Source organism: Hordeum vulgare, chromosome 1H, assembly GCF_904849725.1.
Source record: "Hordeum vulgare subsp. vulgare chromosome 1H, MorexV3_pseudomolecules_assembly, whole genome shotgun sequence".
NCBI classification, from domain to species: Eukaryota; Viridiplantae; Streptophyta; class Magnoliopsida; order Poales; family Poaceae; genus Hordeum; species Hordeum vulgare.
This window is the reverse complement of record NC_058518.1, coordinates 305,643,707-305,663,540: the sequence shown is the minus strand read 5'-3', so window position 1 is coordinate 305,663,540 and position 19,834 is coordinate 305,643,707. Positions and strand designations below refer to the sequence as shown.

General features: G+C 46.4%; 1 protein-coding gene across 1 annotated transcript; it reads left to right on the top strand.

Annotated features, from left to right (window-relative positions):
- Positions 1-2,811: 2,811 nt before the first annotated feature.
- On the top strand, positions 2,812-3,285 carry LOC123417019. Its single transcript, XM_045106871.1, has one exon. It carries the CDS (start codon positions 2,812-2,814, stop codon positions 3,283-3,285), a length of 474 nt encoding a protein of 157 aa, XP_044962806.1.
- The last annotated feature ends 16,549 nt before the right edge of the window (positions 3,286-19,834 follow it).

The following is a 19,834-nucleotide window of genomic DNA, read 5'->3' as shown; positions in this document are numbered from 1 at the left end:
AGTTCGAGAAGATGTTACAGGACCACAACAAATTCTTGTACCCAACTTGTGAAGATGGCCAGAAGAAGCTGGGTAGCATACTGGAATTGCTGAAGTGGAAGGCAGAGACTGGTGTGACTGACTCGTCATTCGAAAAGTTGTTGGTACTGATGAAGAAGATGCTTCCAAGAAAGAACGAATTGCCCGCTAGCACGTACGAAGCAAAGAAGCTTGTCTGCCCTCTAGGATTAGACGTGCAGAAGATACATGCATGCCCTAAATACTGCATCCTCTACCGCCGGACTTGGGTCGTCCATCTCCACCGCCGCCCGCTCTGGATACTAAGCGGAAGCGTGCCAGCAAGAATGCTCCGCCGACGATTTCTAAGCGACGGAGCCCCCCAAAGCGCAAACTGTGGCCCCTCCCAAAGGTACCTCATGCTAATCTTCCTATCAGACCTTATGATCGTACCCCCGAGGAAAATGCCAGGATAGCAAAGGAACATCATGATGCGCAGATGAAAAAGAAGAAACCCGAGCCCCGCCCGGAATACACCGAGAAGCAAATAGCATTTGCAAAATACTTCACGAACCTTCCATCACAGTATGACTTACACCATAAGCCTGATGACTATAGACGCACATTGCAGAAGGAAGTGAAAAAGAGCAGATCACGTGCAAGTGCAAGTGGGAGCAAATCAAGTTCAACTACAAGCAAGAAAAATCAGACGTTCCTCAGCTTGGACAACAGGCCAAACAGTCGATCCCACCCCTCAGGGTGTTACCCGAGAATGTCCCCCTCCGGTGCAGGGGCAAGATTTGGAATTAGCAAAGAAGTGGGCGGCTGAATGGGGTATCCCGGTTGAAGACATTCTCGCTTCCCAAGACGACAGGTTACCCAAGGTTGTGGTAGCCCCTAAGCCACAGTTTGTCATGGGAGCGCCTTTGGTCAGCAAAGATGATCTCCCAACAAATATGTGTTACTTGCATACATGGTACTTAAGTGAATCAAAGAATGGGAGAACGATGATCGTGGTGAGTGTCCCACGGGAGTACTACGACCGCCCCGAAGAAATCCATATCGACTTTGATGAACTCTTCCAGATGTACAATGCCGACACCCTCGACAAATCGCTTATGAGTTGCTATTGTCTGTAAGTTTTTCAATTCGTTGTCTACATATAACTTGTTTAGTTATTTCAATTCATTGTCTATATATAACTTGTACTCTATTATGCAGAATGAAGATTCTGGATTGTAAAAGTAGGAACATCCTAAATATTGGGTTTATTGACCCAGATAAAATACATATAGAGACGCGAACTGATAAACCCAAGGAGGCGGAGGAAAACCTTCTAAGGTTTCTAACAGATCAAAATTTCTGTGACCACATACTGTTTCCATACAACTTCAGGTGAGGGTCTTTACTCTGTTGTGTCAATTCACTTATAAGTGTAATTGATAAGTTACTGACACACACACACATATATATATATATATACATGTGCAGCTTCCATTGGATTCTGTTGTACATTCAAATTGATAAGGGAAGAGTTGATGCCTTCGACCCACTATCGAGACCCTTGAAACAGTTCCGAAGCCTGCAGGACATGCTCCAAGGGTAATTTCAATCATTCTCGCGCTCTATCGGTCTCTTTCAATGATTTTCTGATATATCAATTAATGAAAAACTTAGCAAATCATTATCCTTGTCGGGCAGGGTTTAGAAGCGGTTCAAGTGCGTGACTCCCGGTATCGAGCATGAGAAGCTGACCTTTAGAGCGGCTTAGGTAAGTAGTAGTATGATATACTTCTATTTTCAATACATTTATGATGCTAGATTATTATTTTGATTATATATATTCTATTCTCGTAAAGTGCGACCAGCAGCCACGGGGGACGCATCTATGCGGATACTATGTTTGCGAGACCATTCGCACGTTTACCTCTGAGCACAAGGATCACAGATTCGATGTAAGCAATGAACATTCACACCTCTATTTTTACCCGTCATTCTTTGTTATCATGATTGATATTCATATTCATCTCCTCTTCTTATATAGTACATGTCCATGAGGGAGAGGGTCCTACCAGAGCAACGCGCGATTGCTGTTGCAGAGGAGCTTGCGACCTTTCTGAGGACGGAAGCTATAGATGACAAAGGACGATTTAGTGTAGCTAGGGACCATTACTGATGTTCGTCCATGTAATCGAATAGACGGGCTCTAGTCCCGATAATTTAGATCTTCATATAATTGTATATATATGCTCGCTCGTAAGATAAGTTAATCTTATATATATATATATATATATGCATAATTATTTCTATTTAGAATTATATGAAAACTAATTCCCGAACACCAAACGAGGCATCACGTTAATCTCCCGAACACATAAACCCTAAAACCCTAAAACCCAAAAATAAAAAAAATCTGAAACTCTTTAGTCCCGGTCCGTGTAAAAAACCGGGACTAAAGGACCTGCCCGTGAGGGCGCTCCGAGGCGCCCACGTGGAGCACCTTTAGTCCCGGCTTGGAACAGGGCCGGGACTAAAGGTTATGCCTTTAGTCCCGCCCCTTTAGTCCCGGTTGGTGAACCGGGACTAAAGCCTCTTACGGATCGGGGCTATAGGCCCTGTCCCCACTAGTGCAACTACCAAACGCCGGAACGCTGAAGTATAAGTCCAGTGGACTAGTGATCGCTTGTCCACGGGCGCATACGAGGCGCTCCAACGCTGAAATATGTAACTGATGTCATACACTCACGAAAAAATGAAACGATATTTCCGTAAACTGGTGAAATTTGTAAAAAAAGAGGTATTTACAGTTTAAAAATGGCACGGAGCAGATCCCGTAAAATTTGTTCGATCCGTAAACTTTTTAAAGAACACGCTAAATTCGTCCGCGAAAACCTTATATATGCAGTTTTGGAGGTTGTATACAGTTCAAATCGTAAACTGGTCGAACCTTGTCGGAGCAAACGCGTTGCCGCACAACTGGCCGAAATCTACCTGGAACTCATCGAAATCCGTTGCCGCATGTCAGAAGAAGCCGTCGCACGTCGGAATTTGTCGCCGTCGGTCCGAATTGTTGCCAGCTCGACCTCCACTGCCGAGGCGAGGCCGTCCACAGACAGGATGGAGCAGGCCACCGGCGGCCTGAATCAGGGCGGGGCGGCATCAGAGAAGAGCGAGGCAGTGTGGGGGAGCTCGCGCGACCACGACGGAAAACGTACTCACGGCGGCGGGCAGTGTCGAGCTCAATCGGGGACGGTTAGTGTCAAGCTCAATCAGGGACGGACGGCGTAGGGCTTCTCCAGTGCATGCATGACCGAGAACGGGCGACACCACGACAATGCAGGGGCGAGGCGGGAGGCGCCGGGGTGAGCCGGTGCGCCAGGACGAGGCACGCCATGACCGAAGACGGCTTGTCGGGAAGGGAGAAAAAAAAAGAAAAAGAAAATAACTATAATGGAATACAGTTTCATCTACGGAATGTGTTTTGTCCGGGACAATTTTACGTTATAAAAACGGTTTGCAGTGTTTTTTATACATGTTTGTATAGATCAATTTTTACGGAGTCTGTTAGAAATGCTCTTACTTGGCAATGTGTGAATGCGTGTGTATGGTGGTGTGGGTGTGTTTGTGTTGTAATCGATGTGTCGGAAAAAAAATCTTGTCTGGGCTTGAATTGTCTAAAGCTGTTTGTACACAATCAAGGTTCGGTGCGTTGATATGCATGAATAGTGGTAGTTTATGGGTAGATTTTGCCGATTAGAAGGTGCGGCGTTTCGGTATCCAGATTCATCTGCATCTGTTTAGTAAAAATATTAAAACAAATATTAAAACAATTTAGAAAAGTTTAATTTTTTTGGAATGATAAATAATTTGATGTGTGAGATCTGCTTTAATTATTATATCATTTTGAACATCTGAGCAGCTTTCGGTAAAAGAACAAATCAAATTAAAACGGTGCATGAACAGTAAACTACTTTAGAGACCCTGAATTTTTCTTTTTTCTTAGAGCTGTTCAGATGTTTAAATTGTACAAAATTTGAAACAAACCTCACATATCTAATTATTTTTCGCCTAAAAAAATTTGTAATTTATAATTTTAAAAAATTTTGTTTTGTATCTTTTACTCAGTAGGAATGCAGATAAGGCTGAGCTCGAAAATAGATTTTTGGATTAGAAGTCCCTTTTGAACACAGATCAAAAGTTACATGAACGAGATGCCATCAACTGCTTAGGGGAGGTGGGCCACACCGTGAAATAACGGAGGAGGGAGGGAGAGACACGTATCGAACGAGTCAGTCAATAAAAGTTGACCGTCTATTCAGTATTTTCGAATTTGAACGCATGTCAATGCAAATAAGATGCATCTTCCTAGGAAGTAGGAATGGCTATTGACATATATATATCTCTATCTTTTAATAATAAAGTAAATAGTGTTTCTGGTCGTAGGTAATTAAAATTATTCTTAAAGTTGGTAAAAATTATTCACCAATGCCATCCTAAGTCAAAAAACGATTCAGTTTTTGGATTTCCAAAAATCACCCCGCCGTGTTACATTCTCAGAAGCTGATATATTTAAAGACCATCAATCCTCGACCAGAGTGGTTCTCACCCCTTTTTCTCTTCCTTTTTTCCTTTCTTTTTCTCTTTCTTTTTTCCTCTCTTATGCATGGGTCGGCCCATGTGCAGGTCAGAGCACCCCTGTTTTGTATTATTTTTTTACTTTCTTATTCCTGTTTTGGTTTTTCTTCTCTAAATTAATTTCAGATTTTAAGAGAACAAAAAATTAAAAAGTAGATTGAAAAATTTAGGAAAATGATAATTTTTTTGTGTATTTAAGAAATATTCGGAAAGTTCTAAAATTTTCATGAGTTTAAAAGTTGCTCATATATTATAAAATAAATCACTATTTCAAATAAATTTTCATGAAATAAAAAATGTTCATAATTTTTTAAAATGATCGGACATTTAAAGCATATTCAGGATTTCGAAAAACATGTCTATCAACTTTTAGAAAATGTTCGCAAAAATTAAGAAACATCTATAAATAATGAACAAAACTACATGCCGCTTACATAAAGGTTTTATTAGGAAATCTCTAGAGGTCGTTTTATGATTTTATTTAGTCCCTCGCGTCGGGTGAAATATACAATGCTAAGCCCAAACAAAGTTGACACAATTTTCTATGGGTTAGTTTTAAGCTATAACTATTTTGCTTCCATGCACAGTTATCTATCAGACCTGCATAACCTGATAGTTTTTCTTACGTTGCAACGTACGGGTATTTTTGTTAGTGCATATATAAAAAAGAAACCTAGTAATGGTCGTTCCTCTAGAAAGTTGGGCTTTTTATCCTACAAGAACTAATTTTAAATATCCATGAGTCGGTTGAAATCATAAAATCTGTTAAATTATTTTTCTCCTCAATGAGACCAGGAAAAAAACCGATTACCTATATACTTGCTATTCAAAAAACCATGTAGCGGTCTAGAATCTGTTTCTGACAGACTCAACAAGTTATTTTTGTGATTTGATGAAAACTAGCCTATAGAGTTGGTTAGAATCAAACCTTAACCTGACTGTAGGAGATTAGGTTTAGGCTGTGCAATACTCAATATTGATTGGGTGCACTAGGCACGTACCTCAATTATAGGTACAAGATGGGCCTCTACCTCAACTATATAAAGGACTAGGAGGAAGGCCCAATAACACAATATACAAGCACAAATATATATTCAACCCCCCTCCCACGTAGTCGAAGCGTCGCCACAGACACAAAGACTGGAACGAAACTCCTCAAAGATGGAAGTAGGCAGTCCCTTAGTCATCACGTCGGCGAACTATTGTGCGGTCAGAACATGAAGGTCCCGGATGTGACCAAGGGCAACCTCTTCACGCACAAAATGGATATCAAGCTCAATGTGCTTCGTCCGGCGATGATGAACTGAGTTGGCGGAGAGATACACAGCAGAAATGTTGTTGCTGTAGACGACTGTGGCCTTAGCGACACCGTGATGCAACTCGTGGAGAAGCTGTCGAAGTCAAGAACACTCGGCGACGTCATTAGCGACTGCTCGGTACTCAGCCTCCGCGCTGGAGCGTGAAACGGTGGACTGTCGCTTGGACGACCATGAAATGAGTGAAGGTCCGAGGTAGACGTAGTAGCCGAATGTGGAGCGTCGTTTGTCAGGACAGCCGGCCCAATCAGCATCAGAATAGGCCACTAGATCCAAAGAGGGAGACGCCGTGTGGGTGGCCCGAGGGACATCGTGCCACGGATATACCGGAGAATCCAATTCGCGAGAGTCTAGTGGGAGTTACGAGAGGCGTGCATATGAAGGCACACCTACTACACAGTATACTGCAAGTCTGGTCTGGTGAGCATAAGATATTGAAGAGCACCAACGATGGAGTGATAGAATGGAGCGTCCAACGCGAACGTACCCTCCCGAGCAGAAACCTTGGCCTTCGTGTCAATAGGAGTAGCAACAGGATGACAGTTGAGCATAACAGCGCGCTCAAGCAGTTCATGCGCATACTTTTGTTGATGAAGAAAGAACCCGTCGGATCGACGAACGACCTCAATGCCAAGGAAGTAATGATGAGCACCGAAATCCTTAATGGCGAACTCGTCACGCAGCCGCAGAGTGATATGTTGAAGGAGAGCGCTGAGGAGGCCGTGAGCATGATGTCATCGACGTATAGTAGCAGGTAGGCAATCGTGTCGGTGTGGTGGAGAACGAACAAGGAGGCGTCCGGGCGAGTAACATGGAAGCCGAGTGTGTGTAGAAATCCTGCAATATGCTGGTAAAAGGCGTGTGGGGCTTGCTTCAGGCCGTAGAGAGACCGGGACAGCAAGCACACATGACTGGGAAGAGTGGCGTCGATGAAACCAGTGGGCTGTTCACAGTAAACCCGCTCAACAAGGCGGCCATGAAGGAAGGCGTTGGAGACATCTATCTGATGAGCGGGCCAGCCACGAGAGACCGCTAACTGTAGGATAGTGCAGATCCTGCCTGGTTTCACAAGCGGCGCAAACGTCTCGGTGAAGTCAACACCAGCTCGCTCACGGAAACCGCGGACCACCCAGCGAGCCTTGTAGCGCTCGAGAGTGCCATCTGGGCGGGTCTTTTGTCAAAAACCCATTTGCCGCTGATGACATTGGCGCGCATGGGGCCGCGGAACCAAAGTCCAAGTGCGATTCCGCTAAAGGGCGTCGAACTCTTCCTACATGGCGGCTAGCCAGTGAGGATCACGGAGCGCTGCCCACACAGAAACAGGAAGCGACGACAGCTCGGAGCTGGATGCTGCAAGAAGATATTCATCACTGGAGTACCGCTGGTTCGGTTGGTGGACACTGGCCCGAGCCCGCGTCAAGGGCCGGCTGTAGAGGGGCCGGCTGGCAAGTGGCCGACTGTCGAGGGGCCGGCTGCCGAGGGCCCGATGGTCGAGTGGGTGGCAGCCGAGGAGCCGTGTGCCGAGGGTTCAACTACCGAGGGGCTGGCTGCCTAGGGGCCGGCTGCCGAGCCGGCGGCAGAGGAGCCAGTCGTGGAGGAGTCCGAAGCCATGGTTGTTGAAGAGGCGTAGTCGGTCGTACGGTCCACGGCGCATGGATCGCTGAACCATGGCGGTGGTATAGGAGCCAACCAAGACCGGCCACGAAAAGAGGGTGTCGAAGGGCCGCCGATGGCCGGCGGTGATGCGATGGCTGCAGGTACCTACTGAAATGGAAACACCTTCTCATCAAAGTAAATGTGTCACAAGGTGAAGACACGGTGGGAGACGGGATCATAGCAGTGGTATCCTTTTGTGTTGGGTGGGTAGCCGAGGAAGATGCAAGCAACGGAGTGGGGTGCGAGCTTATGAGGCACAGTGGCGGCAATGCTAGGGTAGCAGAGACAGCCGAAGATGCGAAGATCGACATAGGAGGGTGGTGAACCAAAGAGAAGATGGTGAGGTGCAAAGTTGCCGTGAGTGAGGCAAGGGAGAATGTGAAGGAGAAGGGATGCGGTGGCGAGGGCGTCAAGCCAGAAGCGCGGAGGCACATTGGCACGAAAGAGAAGGGTACAAACGCAATCGTTATGAGTGCGAAGAATGCGCTCAGCTCGACCGTTCTGTTGCGAAGTGTAGGGGCAAGTGAGACGAAATATCGTGCCATGTGTGGTGAGGAGAGTACGAACAACCAGGTTGTCGAACTCCTTCCCATTGTCTGTTTGGAACGCAAGAATGGAATGCCCAAACTGCGTAGAGACATAGGAGTAAAAATCAGCAAGGGTGGTGATGTTGTCGGACTTGCGCTGCAATGGAAAGGTCCACACATAGTGCGAAAAATCATCGAGAATGACAAGATAGTAGGAGTAGACCGTATTACTTGCAACAGGAGAGGTCCACACATCACTATGAATTAACTCAAAAGGGTATGAAGCAACATGAGAAGAAGCATGAAAAGGGAGACAAATATGTTTGCCAAGATGACAAGGATGGCAAGAGTGATTCTCGTTCTTATTACATGTGAAGGAAAAACTCCGAAGAATATGACGAAGGGTGGCTGGGTTGGGATGACCCAAGCGAGCGTACTAAAGGTCCACCCCGGTGGCGAGAGCGACATGAGCGGCGGAGGTGGAGGAGGCAGTGGAGCCGACCGGGTAGAGGTCTTCAGGACTGTCACATTGGTGGAGCCCCATCCGAGTACGGGCGTCCTTGACAGAAAAACCAAACTCGTCAAATTCAACAATAATAGGATTTTCACGTGTAAAGTAGCGAACAGAAACAAGGTTTTTGATAAGGTGAGGAGAAACTAAGATGTTGGATAAAGAGAGGGGTGTGGAGGAAGAGGGAAAAGAAGCATGTTCTATACGAGTAATGGGTAGAGAAGAACCGTCATCGACGGTGATGCGAATAGAGGTGTTGACAGGATAAGAAGTATGGAGAGTACCGGGATGAGCAGCCATGTGGGCCTTTGCACCGGTATCCATATACTAGTCACCGCCGCCAGCGTAGTTTGTCGGTGTAGGGGCAGAGTGCAGCGCCGCAAGCAGGGACGGCTCCCAGGGGGCGGGGAAGCCCGCCGGACTGCGCTGACTGGAATGGCAGGAGCGCCGGCTGCCCTTCGGACTAGGCCGGCTAGCCGAGTGAGAGAGGGCCGTACGACGCTACATACGACTGGGGCACGACATAGAACGCCTGATGCGACGGGGGCCAGGGTCCGAGGAGACCGGGAGCAGGAGCACGGGGAACCGACATGGAATAAGCGTGCACGACGTCGGTCCATGGATTCTGCCCAGCGTACCATGGAGCCGGTTGCTGGTGTGGAGGGCGAGCGGTGCCACTCGAAGCGTTGTTCGGCTGCTGCTGCTCACACCCACCATGCCGACCACCGCGACGGCGGCCGTTTCCAGAAGGGGCCGACTACTGCGGCTGAAGGTCAGCCGTTTGCAGGGGAACCGACCGCGGCGGACCATGTCCACTGCGAGTGGCGGTGGTGAGAGCCGTGTGCGTGGCCTGGATCCGCGCCATCTTCAGGTGGTGTTCCTCAAGCTTGAGGTACACCACTACCTTGGCGAAGGTCTGCTCCGGGATGAGAGTCTGGTTGGAGGCGGTGTTCCTGAAGTCATATTTGAGGCCGACGGTGAGGGTGCTGATGAGGTGCTTGTCGCTGATTGTCTCACCAAGATCACAGAGCTCGTCGGCAAGCTTTTTGAGACGCATGCAAAAATCATCAATGGATGAATCAAGTTGCTCGCACCCATAAAACTCGTCGTGGAGGAGGACCTTACGCTGGAGTTTGTTGTCGGTGAAGAGGCCGTTGAGCTTGGTCCAGACGGTGTAGGCGTTGTCCTCATCACACACTACCGTGTGAAAGAGATCTTTGTAGATGGTGAGGTAGAACCAGCGGATGATGTTGGCGTCGAGGATCATCCAGTCCTCGTCGTTCACCATGAGGGCAGAGTCCACGGTGCCATCGATGTGGCCGTGGAGTAGGTACTCACGAAACACCAAGGAGAAGTACCTCTTCCAGGTGGAGTAGGAGCCGGTGGACTGGTCAAGAATCACCGGGACGCGATCGAAGATGTTGAGATCGGGAACGAGGGTATCGTCTGGGCCAGCAAACGGATTTCTGCCGGAGGAGATTGAGGAACGCGGAGAGACCATGGTGGTGTAGGGGGAGGAAGGTTGTGGTGGCGGAAGCGGTGGAGTGGGGATGCGGCGGCGGCGGCGCGCGAGATGGCGCGGCGGCGGCTAGGTCAGGATTGTGGAGGAAACTGATACCATGTAGGAGATTAGGTTTAGGCTGTGGAACACTCAATATTGATTGGGTGCACTAGGCACGTATATAAAGGTACAAGACGGGCCTCTAACACAACTGTACAAGGGACTAGAAGAAAGGCCCAATAACACAATATACATGCACAAATATACATTCAACACTGACAACTCCTGATATTTCTATACGATACTTGTGTGATCTCATTTCTAGACCGATTTGCTAACATCACCACTGCGATGAGACGGGTAACTAATGTCTAATTACTTAGTAAATGTGAGACCCTTCTCGTGACCTTTACTATACTAGCTTATTCTTCATCTATAACTTTATCTCCGATGGTCAACTCGTTCATGAGAAGACCCTGCGCATGCTGGTCGTGGCGTCCTTGCTCCGACTTTCCCTCCTCCATGGCAACCCTTATGTTCATAGGGAAACACACTTTCACAGTAGTATTGGTTCTGTGCAATCTTCCTCACAGCTATGTTGTTCTAATAGTCAAACACCATCTCCTCTAGGTGCTCGTCTGTGCACATCTCCACGTACATATGCCCTGCACTCGATGTTGTCGTGGGAGAACACTTACTGTAGGATGTCTAACTTTAGGTGACCTCGATGATTTTGGTGTTTCAAATATTTCCTAGAGGTAATAATAAATTGGTTATTACCATATTTCTTTCTTCATGATAATTGTTTATTATCCATGCTAGAATTGTATTGATCGGAAAATCAAATACATGTGTGGATACATAAACAACACAATGTTCCTAGTGAGCCTCTACTATACTAGCTCGTTAATCAAAGATGATTAAGGTTTCCTATCCATAGGCATGAGTTGTCACTGGATAACGGTATCACATCATTAGGAGAATGAAGTGATGGACAAGACCCAACCGTAAGCTTAGCATATGATTGTATCACTTAAGTTTATTGCTACTGCTTCATTCATGTCAAGTATCTATTCCTAAGATCATGAGATCATGCAACTCCTTTACACCCAAGGAATACCTTTTGTGCTATCAAAATCACTTCGTAAGTGGGTGGTCATAAATGTGCTCTACAGGTATCTTCGAGGGTGTGTTGGGTTGGCATGGATCGAGACCAAGATTTATCACTCTGTATGATGGAGAGGTATGTCTGGACCCTCTCTGTAATGCAACATCACAAGAAGTTCGCAAGCAATGTGACTAAGGAACAAAGAGAATTGCCTATAATATGATTGAACTAGGTATGGAGATACCAACAATCCAATCTCGGGCAAGTAACATACCGTTGGACAAAGGGAACTGCATATGGGACTGACCGAAACCTTGGCATCGTGGTTCAACCAATAAATATCTTCGTGGAATATGTAGGAACCAATATTGGCATCCAGATCTCGCTATTGGTTATTGGTCAGAGAGGTGTCCCGGTCATGTCTACATGATTCTCGAACCCATAGGGTCCGCACGCTTAACATTCGATGATGCTAGAGTAGTATTGGGATAATTGATGTTCATAATAAAATGTTGTTCGGAGTCTCGTATGTGATCCGGGATATCACGAGGAGCTCTAGAGGTAAAGATTTACATATAGAAAATTATTTGCAGGGTTCTGAAAAAGTTTCAATTTTTTCGGTATTGTACCAAATAGCTTCCACAAGGTTTCAAAAACTTCTGAAGGAACCCGGAAGTCCAAAAAGGGTTCCACCATGCCCCAAGGGTAGCATGGGCAGAGAGGAGGCGCCCTGGACTTATTTTCCCAGGCGCATAGATGCCTCAAGTCCCATGCACGTGAAAGAGGTGGAAAGTCCACATGTGTAAGGAAAGGAGAGAGGAGGACTAGGAGTCCAACTCCTACCCCTTGGCCGCCGGCCCTAGGGTTGGATGGGTTGGACTCCTAGCCCCTCCACACATATATCAAGGGGAGGGGCGCCCCAAGGGGACAAACTAAGCCCTTGGCGCCCCTCTCTCTCTCATGTTACTTCGTTTCTCCTGTCGGCACTAGTCCACCAACATCTCCACCACGCCATTGTGATGGTTGATATCCCATCTACTACTCCGCCCTTGCTTGCTGGATCAAGGAGGCGGAGACGTCATCGAGCTGCTCGTGTGCTGAACACGGAGGTGTCGTCCGTTCGGCGCTAGATCGGGACAAATTGTGATTGGATCGTGAAGTCGTACGACTACATCAACTGCGTTATATACTCTTCCGCTTAACAATCTACAAGGGTACATAAACACACTCTCCCTCTTGTTAATATGCATCTCCATTTGATAGATAGATCTTGCGTGTGCATAGATTTTTTTTATTTCCCATGTAACATTCCCCAACAGAAGCATCATGAGCTAGGTCTATGCAAAGATGATATGCACGAGTAGAACACTAAGAAGTTATGGGCATTGATGTTCAAACTACTTACCTGCTTAGTCTTATTTTGATTCGGAGGTATTGTGGGATGAAGTGGCTCGGACTAACCTTACTTGTCCTCGCATAAGAGACCTCTTCCACCGAGTGACATGCAACTTGTTTTGCATAAAGGTGACTAGCGGATGTGTCTCTCCCACTTTAGTTGAATCGGATTAAACAAAGGCAATCCTTGTAGAAGGTTAAGAGGTAGCTCAATTATCTCCGATGTGGCTTTGCGTAGGTAAGGACGGTTCTTGCTAGTTGCCCATAGAATCCATGTAAAACTTGCAACAACAAAGTAGAGGACGCCTAACTTGTTTTTGCAGGGTATGTTGTGAAGTGATATGGTCAAGACATGATTTGATATATGTGATGTATGAGATGAGCATGTTTTGTAATAGTTATCACGACTTGCATGTCCATGAGTATGGTAACCGACATGAGTCATAGGGTTGTCTTTAAATTATTTTATGCCATTGCTTTACTTTATGGCTATGAGTTAGCACTAGTTGTAGAAGCAATAGATGGCGAGGAAACCACGTGATGACACAATGATGGAAATCATGATGACGGAGATCATGGTTTCATGCCAATGACGAGGGAGATCATGCGGGTGCCTTGGAGATGGAGATCAAAAGCAAAAGATGATGATGTCCATATCATGTCACTTACTGATTGCATCTGATTTTTATCTTTTATGCATTTTATTTAGCTTAGGACGAAGATAGCATTATAAAATGATTCCTCGCTTAGTTTCAGGATAAAATTGTGTTCTACCCAAGTATGCACTATTGCAAAAGTTCGTCGTTTCGAAGCACCCCGTGATGACCGGGTCTGACGGATTGTTCGTTCGTATACAACGGGTGTAAGCTAGTTTTGCACATGCATAATACTTGGGTTAATCTTGATGAGCGTGGCATGTAAAGACATGGCTTCAAATGTCTTGAGTCATATAGTACATATGATGAACATAGAGATGTTCACCATTGAAACCACCTCATCTCACGTGATGATCGCACTTGGGTTGGCGAATTTGTATCATGTGACACATAGACAACGTGAGGGATGTTGATTTAAGTGGGAGTTCATGAGTAATTTGATTAGCTTGACCAATTATTGTGAACCTAGTCTAAATGCCTTTCAAATTATGTTGTAGATAAATAGCTCGTGTTGTAGATCTCGTGAATTTTAATGCGTTCTTAAAGAAAGCTAGGTTGAAAGATAATGGTAGCAATTATGTGGACTAGGTGTGTAATCTGAGGGTTGTCCTAATTGTTGGACACAAGGCTTATGTACTTGATGCACTGCCCGGTGCGCCACCTCCTGAAGCATCGTTTGTGGATGTTGTGAACGTCTGGCAAGCATGTTCTGATGACTACTCGATAGTCCGGTGCAACATGCTTTACGACTTAGAATTGAGGCTCCAAATACGTTTTGAACATCACAAAGCATATGAGATGTTCCAAGAGGTGAAATTGGTATTTCAGGCTCATGACCGTGTTGACAGGTATGAGACCTCTGACAAGTTCTTTGCCTAGAAGATGGAGGAGTATAACTCAATCACTGAGCATATGCTCAGAATGTCTCGGTACTACCACTAGTGGAGAAATGGCTAGCCATAACTCTTGTTTGTGGCGCACCATTTATCACCAACACCAACACTAATATTTTCAAATAGTGCTGACGTGGGTCAAATTCGCATCCCATAGCTATTTGCTTAGTGCTGGTGTTGCCAAGTTAGGACCGGCGTGGCACGTTAGGCCCATTAGGCCCACGCCAGCACTAGGCTCCTGACCGACGCGGTAAAAAAACTTATCGTCCTTTTGTCCTCCTCTCGAACGCAACTCCACCCCGTCCTTCTTTCGGTCCCCGCCGCTGCGCCGCCCAACGTCTCCACCGCCCCACCATATATCGCCGCGCTTATGCCCGCCGCCGCTGCCGCCTCCGCCAGATGTCGTCACCGTCTTTGCCAGACGCCGCCGCCGCCTGTGCCAGACGCCGCCGCCGCCTCCGCCCAACGCCCCCGAGCACCTCCACGGCAAGTCCGGCGCCCCTCTCTCATTTTGCTTATGGTTAGGGTTAGTTTCCCGATGATAGTAGGTACATTTCATAGGAAAAAACATGGCAATGGATTGGAGGCCCTATGCAGGTGAAAGTGTGTTATATCGACTAGAGGGGGGTGAATAGGAGATTTTTAGAATTTCATCACTGAGGAAATTCCTTTTGAGGAAATTCCTCACTGATGACTAACTTACAGCGGAAACAGTAAAGGATCAGACGTGCAAACGTTCACAACAACAGTATTTCAGAGTGAAGAATGAGAAAACAGATTGCACAGTAAGCAGGCACGCAGAATACAGATGATGATTAACTTAAGTGAAGAATTTGGGGTTGAGGAAATTCAGAGAAAGTCTTCAGCAAATTCTTCAAACAGTCACAGTGAAAGTCATCAACACATAATACAGAGAAGGTAAAGAGTTGAGGAATTAGAACCCGATTCTCAGAGACGACAGTCGTTGATGACCCAGTTCCAACTGCTGTGACAGTTGTACATCTGGTTTGGAGCGGCTTGGTATTGAAACCAAAGGACACCCAGTCCCGGGACACACAGTCCCTACCGTATTCTCCTTGAGCTAAGGACACACAGTCCTCGCCCAACACTCGTGGTAAGTCTTCAGGGCAGACTTCCAAACCCTCACAAACTCGGTCACCCGGCGATCCACAATTGACTCCTGGATTGCTCTAGACCATGACGCCTAACCGTTTGGAGGATGCACAGTCCTCAAAGGTAAAAGGCTTCAGTCCCACACAGGAACAACTTCTTCAGTGATGCTCAATCACTAGGTTTGGTTTGTGGTTTCGGTGGGTGGTGTATTTCCTCACTGATGATTTACTCTCGAAGGCTCTGAGGAATTTGGGTTGCTCTTATGACAAGTGTCAATTTCTGACGGAGCAGCCAACCAGCTAGTGGTTGTGGGGGGCGGCTATTTATAGCCTGGGAGCATCCCGACATGATTTGACACTAATGCCCTTAAATAATATGACCGTTGGAGTGGATAAGACCAGTGACTTGGCGTGGTTATCGAAACGGTCTGGACCCTCAACTGTGAGAGTCCTCATGTCACTCATATTCCTCACTTGAGGCTTTTGGTAGGATTTGGCTTGGGTTGAGCATCATGAGGAAATCCATTCCATAGTGTTACTTTGACCCCCTTTAACAGTACGGTGTTCCTATTTATCAAATGCGAAGAAAGTAAAACAGAAAACGTAAATCTTCACGCTTCAATTTCTTCAGAATGATTTTCTTCAGGAACCACTGGTCTTCTCAATATCAGTGTCTTCACAAGGAATATCAATTTCATCGCAGATTCCTCGCGATTCATTTCTTCAGCTTGAGACCAATTTCTTCAACTGAAGATATACATTTTTAGGGGTCAATATTCTTCAAATTTCTCAAACTCCTCAATGACTTATAGATCCTGTGTACACTTATAAACACATTAGATACTTAACCTATAAGTCTTCAAACCACCAAAATCACTAAGGGGCACTAGATGCACTTACAATCTCCCCCTTTTTGGTGGTTGATGACAATTAGGTTAAGTGTTCAACAGGGATCAAAAATATGAAGTGTAAATACTCATTTGAGGAATTTGCAAACAAGATTCACAGAGACTCCCCCTGAAGATGTGCATACCTTGAGGATTTTGCTTTTATAGCAGATGCACATTGATGATTTATATCATGGAGATCTCCCCCTGAATCTTGTAAATCATGCATACATATAACATATCATATGAAGAAAATGAAGATGCATGATGGCAAATGGTATCTGACGAATTCCAGCATGCGTGCATTCAAACTTGAGGAATAAGCATGCGAAGAAAAACGTTCAAAAGCGTCAGAGTACCATCGGGCTTAAGTTACAACTCATTACATAAAAACTTCAGAAGAGCCAAGAGTTTGTAACTTAAATATAGTTCATAAGCCGCAAAAATAAATCCCGTTTGAAGACTAACTCTCAAGTTTCTCCCTCTTTGTCATCAAGTGACAAAAAGGGACAAACTGAGGACTAACGCTCGTGAAGACTTCATTTCTTGGCGGTTGATGAAGATCCTTGACGCTTCTTGGGTGTAGTCTTCTTCCTTGGGCCTGTTGCGGTGTCGAGTTGTTCCTCATCAGACTCAGCGGTGCGGAATGAAGAGAAGGAGCTGTCTTCAAGGTCTGGCACTGGAATGGCCCTGAACTTCTTCTTGGGAGGCCACGACCAATCAAAGTCCTGCTCAAAGTTCATTTCTTCAAGCTCAGTCTGGCTCTTCAGATGTGCAAGCGTAGCCCAGGTGCGATCGAAAACCTCATGCAGATAGTGATGATTAATCTTCACAGAGTTCTGGGTTTCAGTGAGGGTTTTCAAAATGGCACCAAACTGGCGTTTGACCCATTTGTGGTTGTGATCCACCTTATGATGAAGACTGAGGAGAAGCTCTCTGGTGTTTAGCACGCGAGGAGGAACAGGGCTGGGTGGACGAGTCTCAGTATCGTCCCATGAAGAATAAGCGTCTGGTTCTTTAAACTGGCCATCAAGGGGCCTGCTGCCTTCGTCAATCACAGACTTTCCTTTTCCCTCAATGGGCTCGAAAGTCTTCTTGTTGACCCGGATAGGAGGCATATAACCAACATGGTTTTGGAAATCAGCGTGGAAGTTGATGCCTGTCCTTGTCCTGAGGAATCTCATGATCCATGGTGCATAAATCTTGTGATCATAGGGGCACATTGCATTGTCAGCCAAAGTCCTCAAGAAGAAATCATGGATATTCATAGGAATACCTTGAATGATGTTGAAGAGGATATTCTTCATGAGGCCTACAACATCCTCTTCATCGTCATGGCCTTTGATTGGCGCGAGCACACTGCAGAGAATGCGATAGACAAACCGGGGTGTGTACTTGAGCTCATGGACGAGGAATGTGGTTCTTGAGGGTTTTCCTGCAGCCAAAGGCTTCATGAGGACTTCCATCATTCCATTTGGCAGCTCACGCTCACCAAAAAGCTTCACTGCCCCGTCTGAAGGAATTGGTACGGGCAGTTCTCTGAGGAGTTCTGAAGCGGGAGCCTTGTAGTGAGTGTTTTGGGTCATCCAGTCGAACACCCAAGTGTTGATGTCATCAGCGTTGCCAGAGATGTGCAGAGTTGCATAGAACTGAAGAATAAGTTCACTATTCCAGTCTGATATATCTGAGCACATAGGGAGCAAACCTGCATCGTGGAGTACACTGAGGACTGGTTCCATGCAGGGTATTTCTTCAAGCTCATCATGAGGAATGTGCCTGTGCTGGGATATCTTGTTGCGTCCACAGAGCACAGAAGCATAGTAGTTCATCTCAGTCCTTGTCCAAAACTTCAGATGCCTCATTGAGGCTTGTCATAAGGATTCTCTCCGATGAAATACATGCGTTCCTCAAAGAAATTTTCTTTCTGAAACTTTGGCCGCTTCGAGAATGGCTGGCGCTGAACTGGCTTGATATTGTGCTGAGGAATGGGAGGGGAAACAACCATGGCAGTCTCTGGGTTGAGCAAAAAGTAGTCATTGTCAGGGGCGGGAACATTGTCTTCAGCATTTCCTCAGGTTGTGGAATTTCATCAGCTGGAACTTCTTGCTCTGGCTGAGCTTCAGGCTGATGAATTTCTGCTTCTTTCTCAGCTTGAGGAGTTTGGTCAGCCTATTCAGAGTGAGGAGCCTGCTCAGGATGGACATTTTCATCAGCTTGTTTCTCTTCAGCTGGCTTTGTGGCAGAGGTATTTTCATCAGCTGCTCCAGCTGAAGCTTGAGTAGTCTCTGTCTGAGGAACATGAGGTTGAGGACTGTCATCAATCTGGATTTCCTCATCAGTATGTTCCTCAGAGGCGACATCCTTCATTTCCTCATCTGCCCTTGTAGTTTGGTCACCAATGACGACCATTTCATATGAAGGTGCAACATTTAGAGGCACCGGGTCCAGAGGGGCAGATTCTTCAGTTTCTTTGAGGCGCTTTGCCTCTATCTTTTCTTCTGCTGAGGAAGCTTTTCTCTTCTTTGCTTCCTTCTCAGCAGCTCTTGTCTTCTTCGCGTCTGATGCAGACGGGATTATCTTCTTCACCTTTGAAGCTTTTGGTGAAGGTGTTCTTTCTGCAGATTCTTCAGCTGGTAGTGAGGAACCAGCTGGAACAGAGTCATCAGCCTGCTTTGATGAAGCAGCTGGATCAGGAGCAGTTGCATCAGGGGTTGCAATTTCATCAGTAGCGGTCTCGGTGATGATTTCTTCAATGGCCGGCTCATCAGGACGGCGCTCTTGGTGTTGTTCCTCATCTTGAAGAATTTCCTCCTCATCAGGAGATGCATCTTCTGGCTGCTCACCCAGGGGCTGAGGAGTTGGTGCTGGTGGTGGGTGTCGTTTGTTGTAGTCATCAACAGCACTAGTGGCTAGCTTGATGAAATTGCGCTTGGTGCTTTTGTGGTCTGACAGTTTGTCACACTTGTCAGTCAAGACCTGCAGCTCTGCCTAGGTTGACACCAGTGCTTCAGGAGTCAGCTTGAGGAGATTTTGCCTGAGGAATTTCTCCTTTTTGGCCTTTGCAATCTTTGCCTGCTTGGCCTTCTATTCCTTCCACTTGGCTTCGTTTATGAAGGTGGCCACCATGTGGCTGATGCCAGGAGGAAGTTTCAAATCATCAATGGGTGTGTTTGGGTCTTCATACCATACATTGATGAAGTCGAGGAGGACCTTGGGGTCCATTGCCAGAGGAATAACACTGCCTGATGCTTGTGCTACCCGTTCTTGCTTGTTTCTGATGATGGCTTGCAGGGTTTCATCATCATACTCATCACTTCCCTCTGATGCAGACGGGACTGTGATGATTTTGCTGGGGCTGGGCAGAGGTGCACGTTCAGTAGTTGCCAAAGTCTTCACAAGTGGTGTTGAAGACTTTGTCTCCGAGCTTGTTGCAGCTGGGAGTGAGGAGCTGGAGCTTGCTGTCATAGGCTTCACGACATTCTTCTGTACTGGCTTTGGAGGTGGAGCTGAGGATTTTGGTGTAGATGAGATGGGTGCTGGGGGTTTTGGCGCTGATGGTTTTGGTGTTGACGGTTTTGCAACCGAGGGTTTGGGAGCTGAGGGTTTTGTGACAGAAGCCTGTGCAGACTTCTCTTGAGGC

Coding starts and splice junctions, on each gene's coding strand:
- LOC123417019 (XM_045106871.1), top strand. CDS start 2,812: ATGGCACGGAGCAGATCCCGTAAAATTTGTTCGATCCGTAAACTTTTT.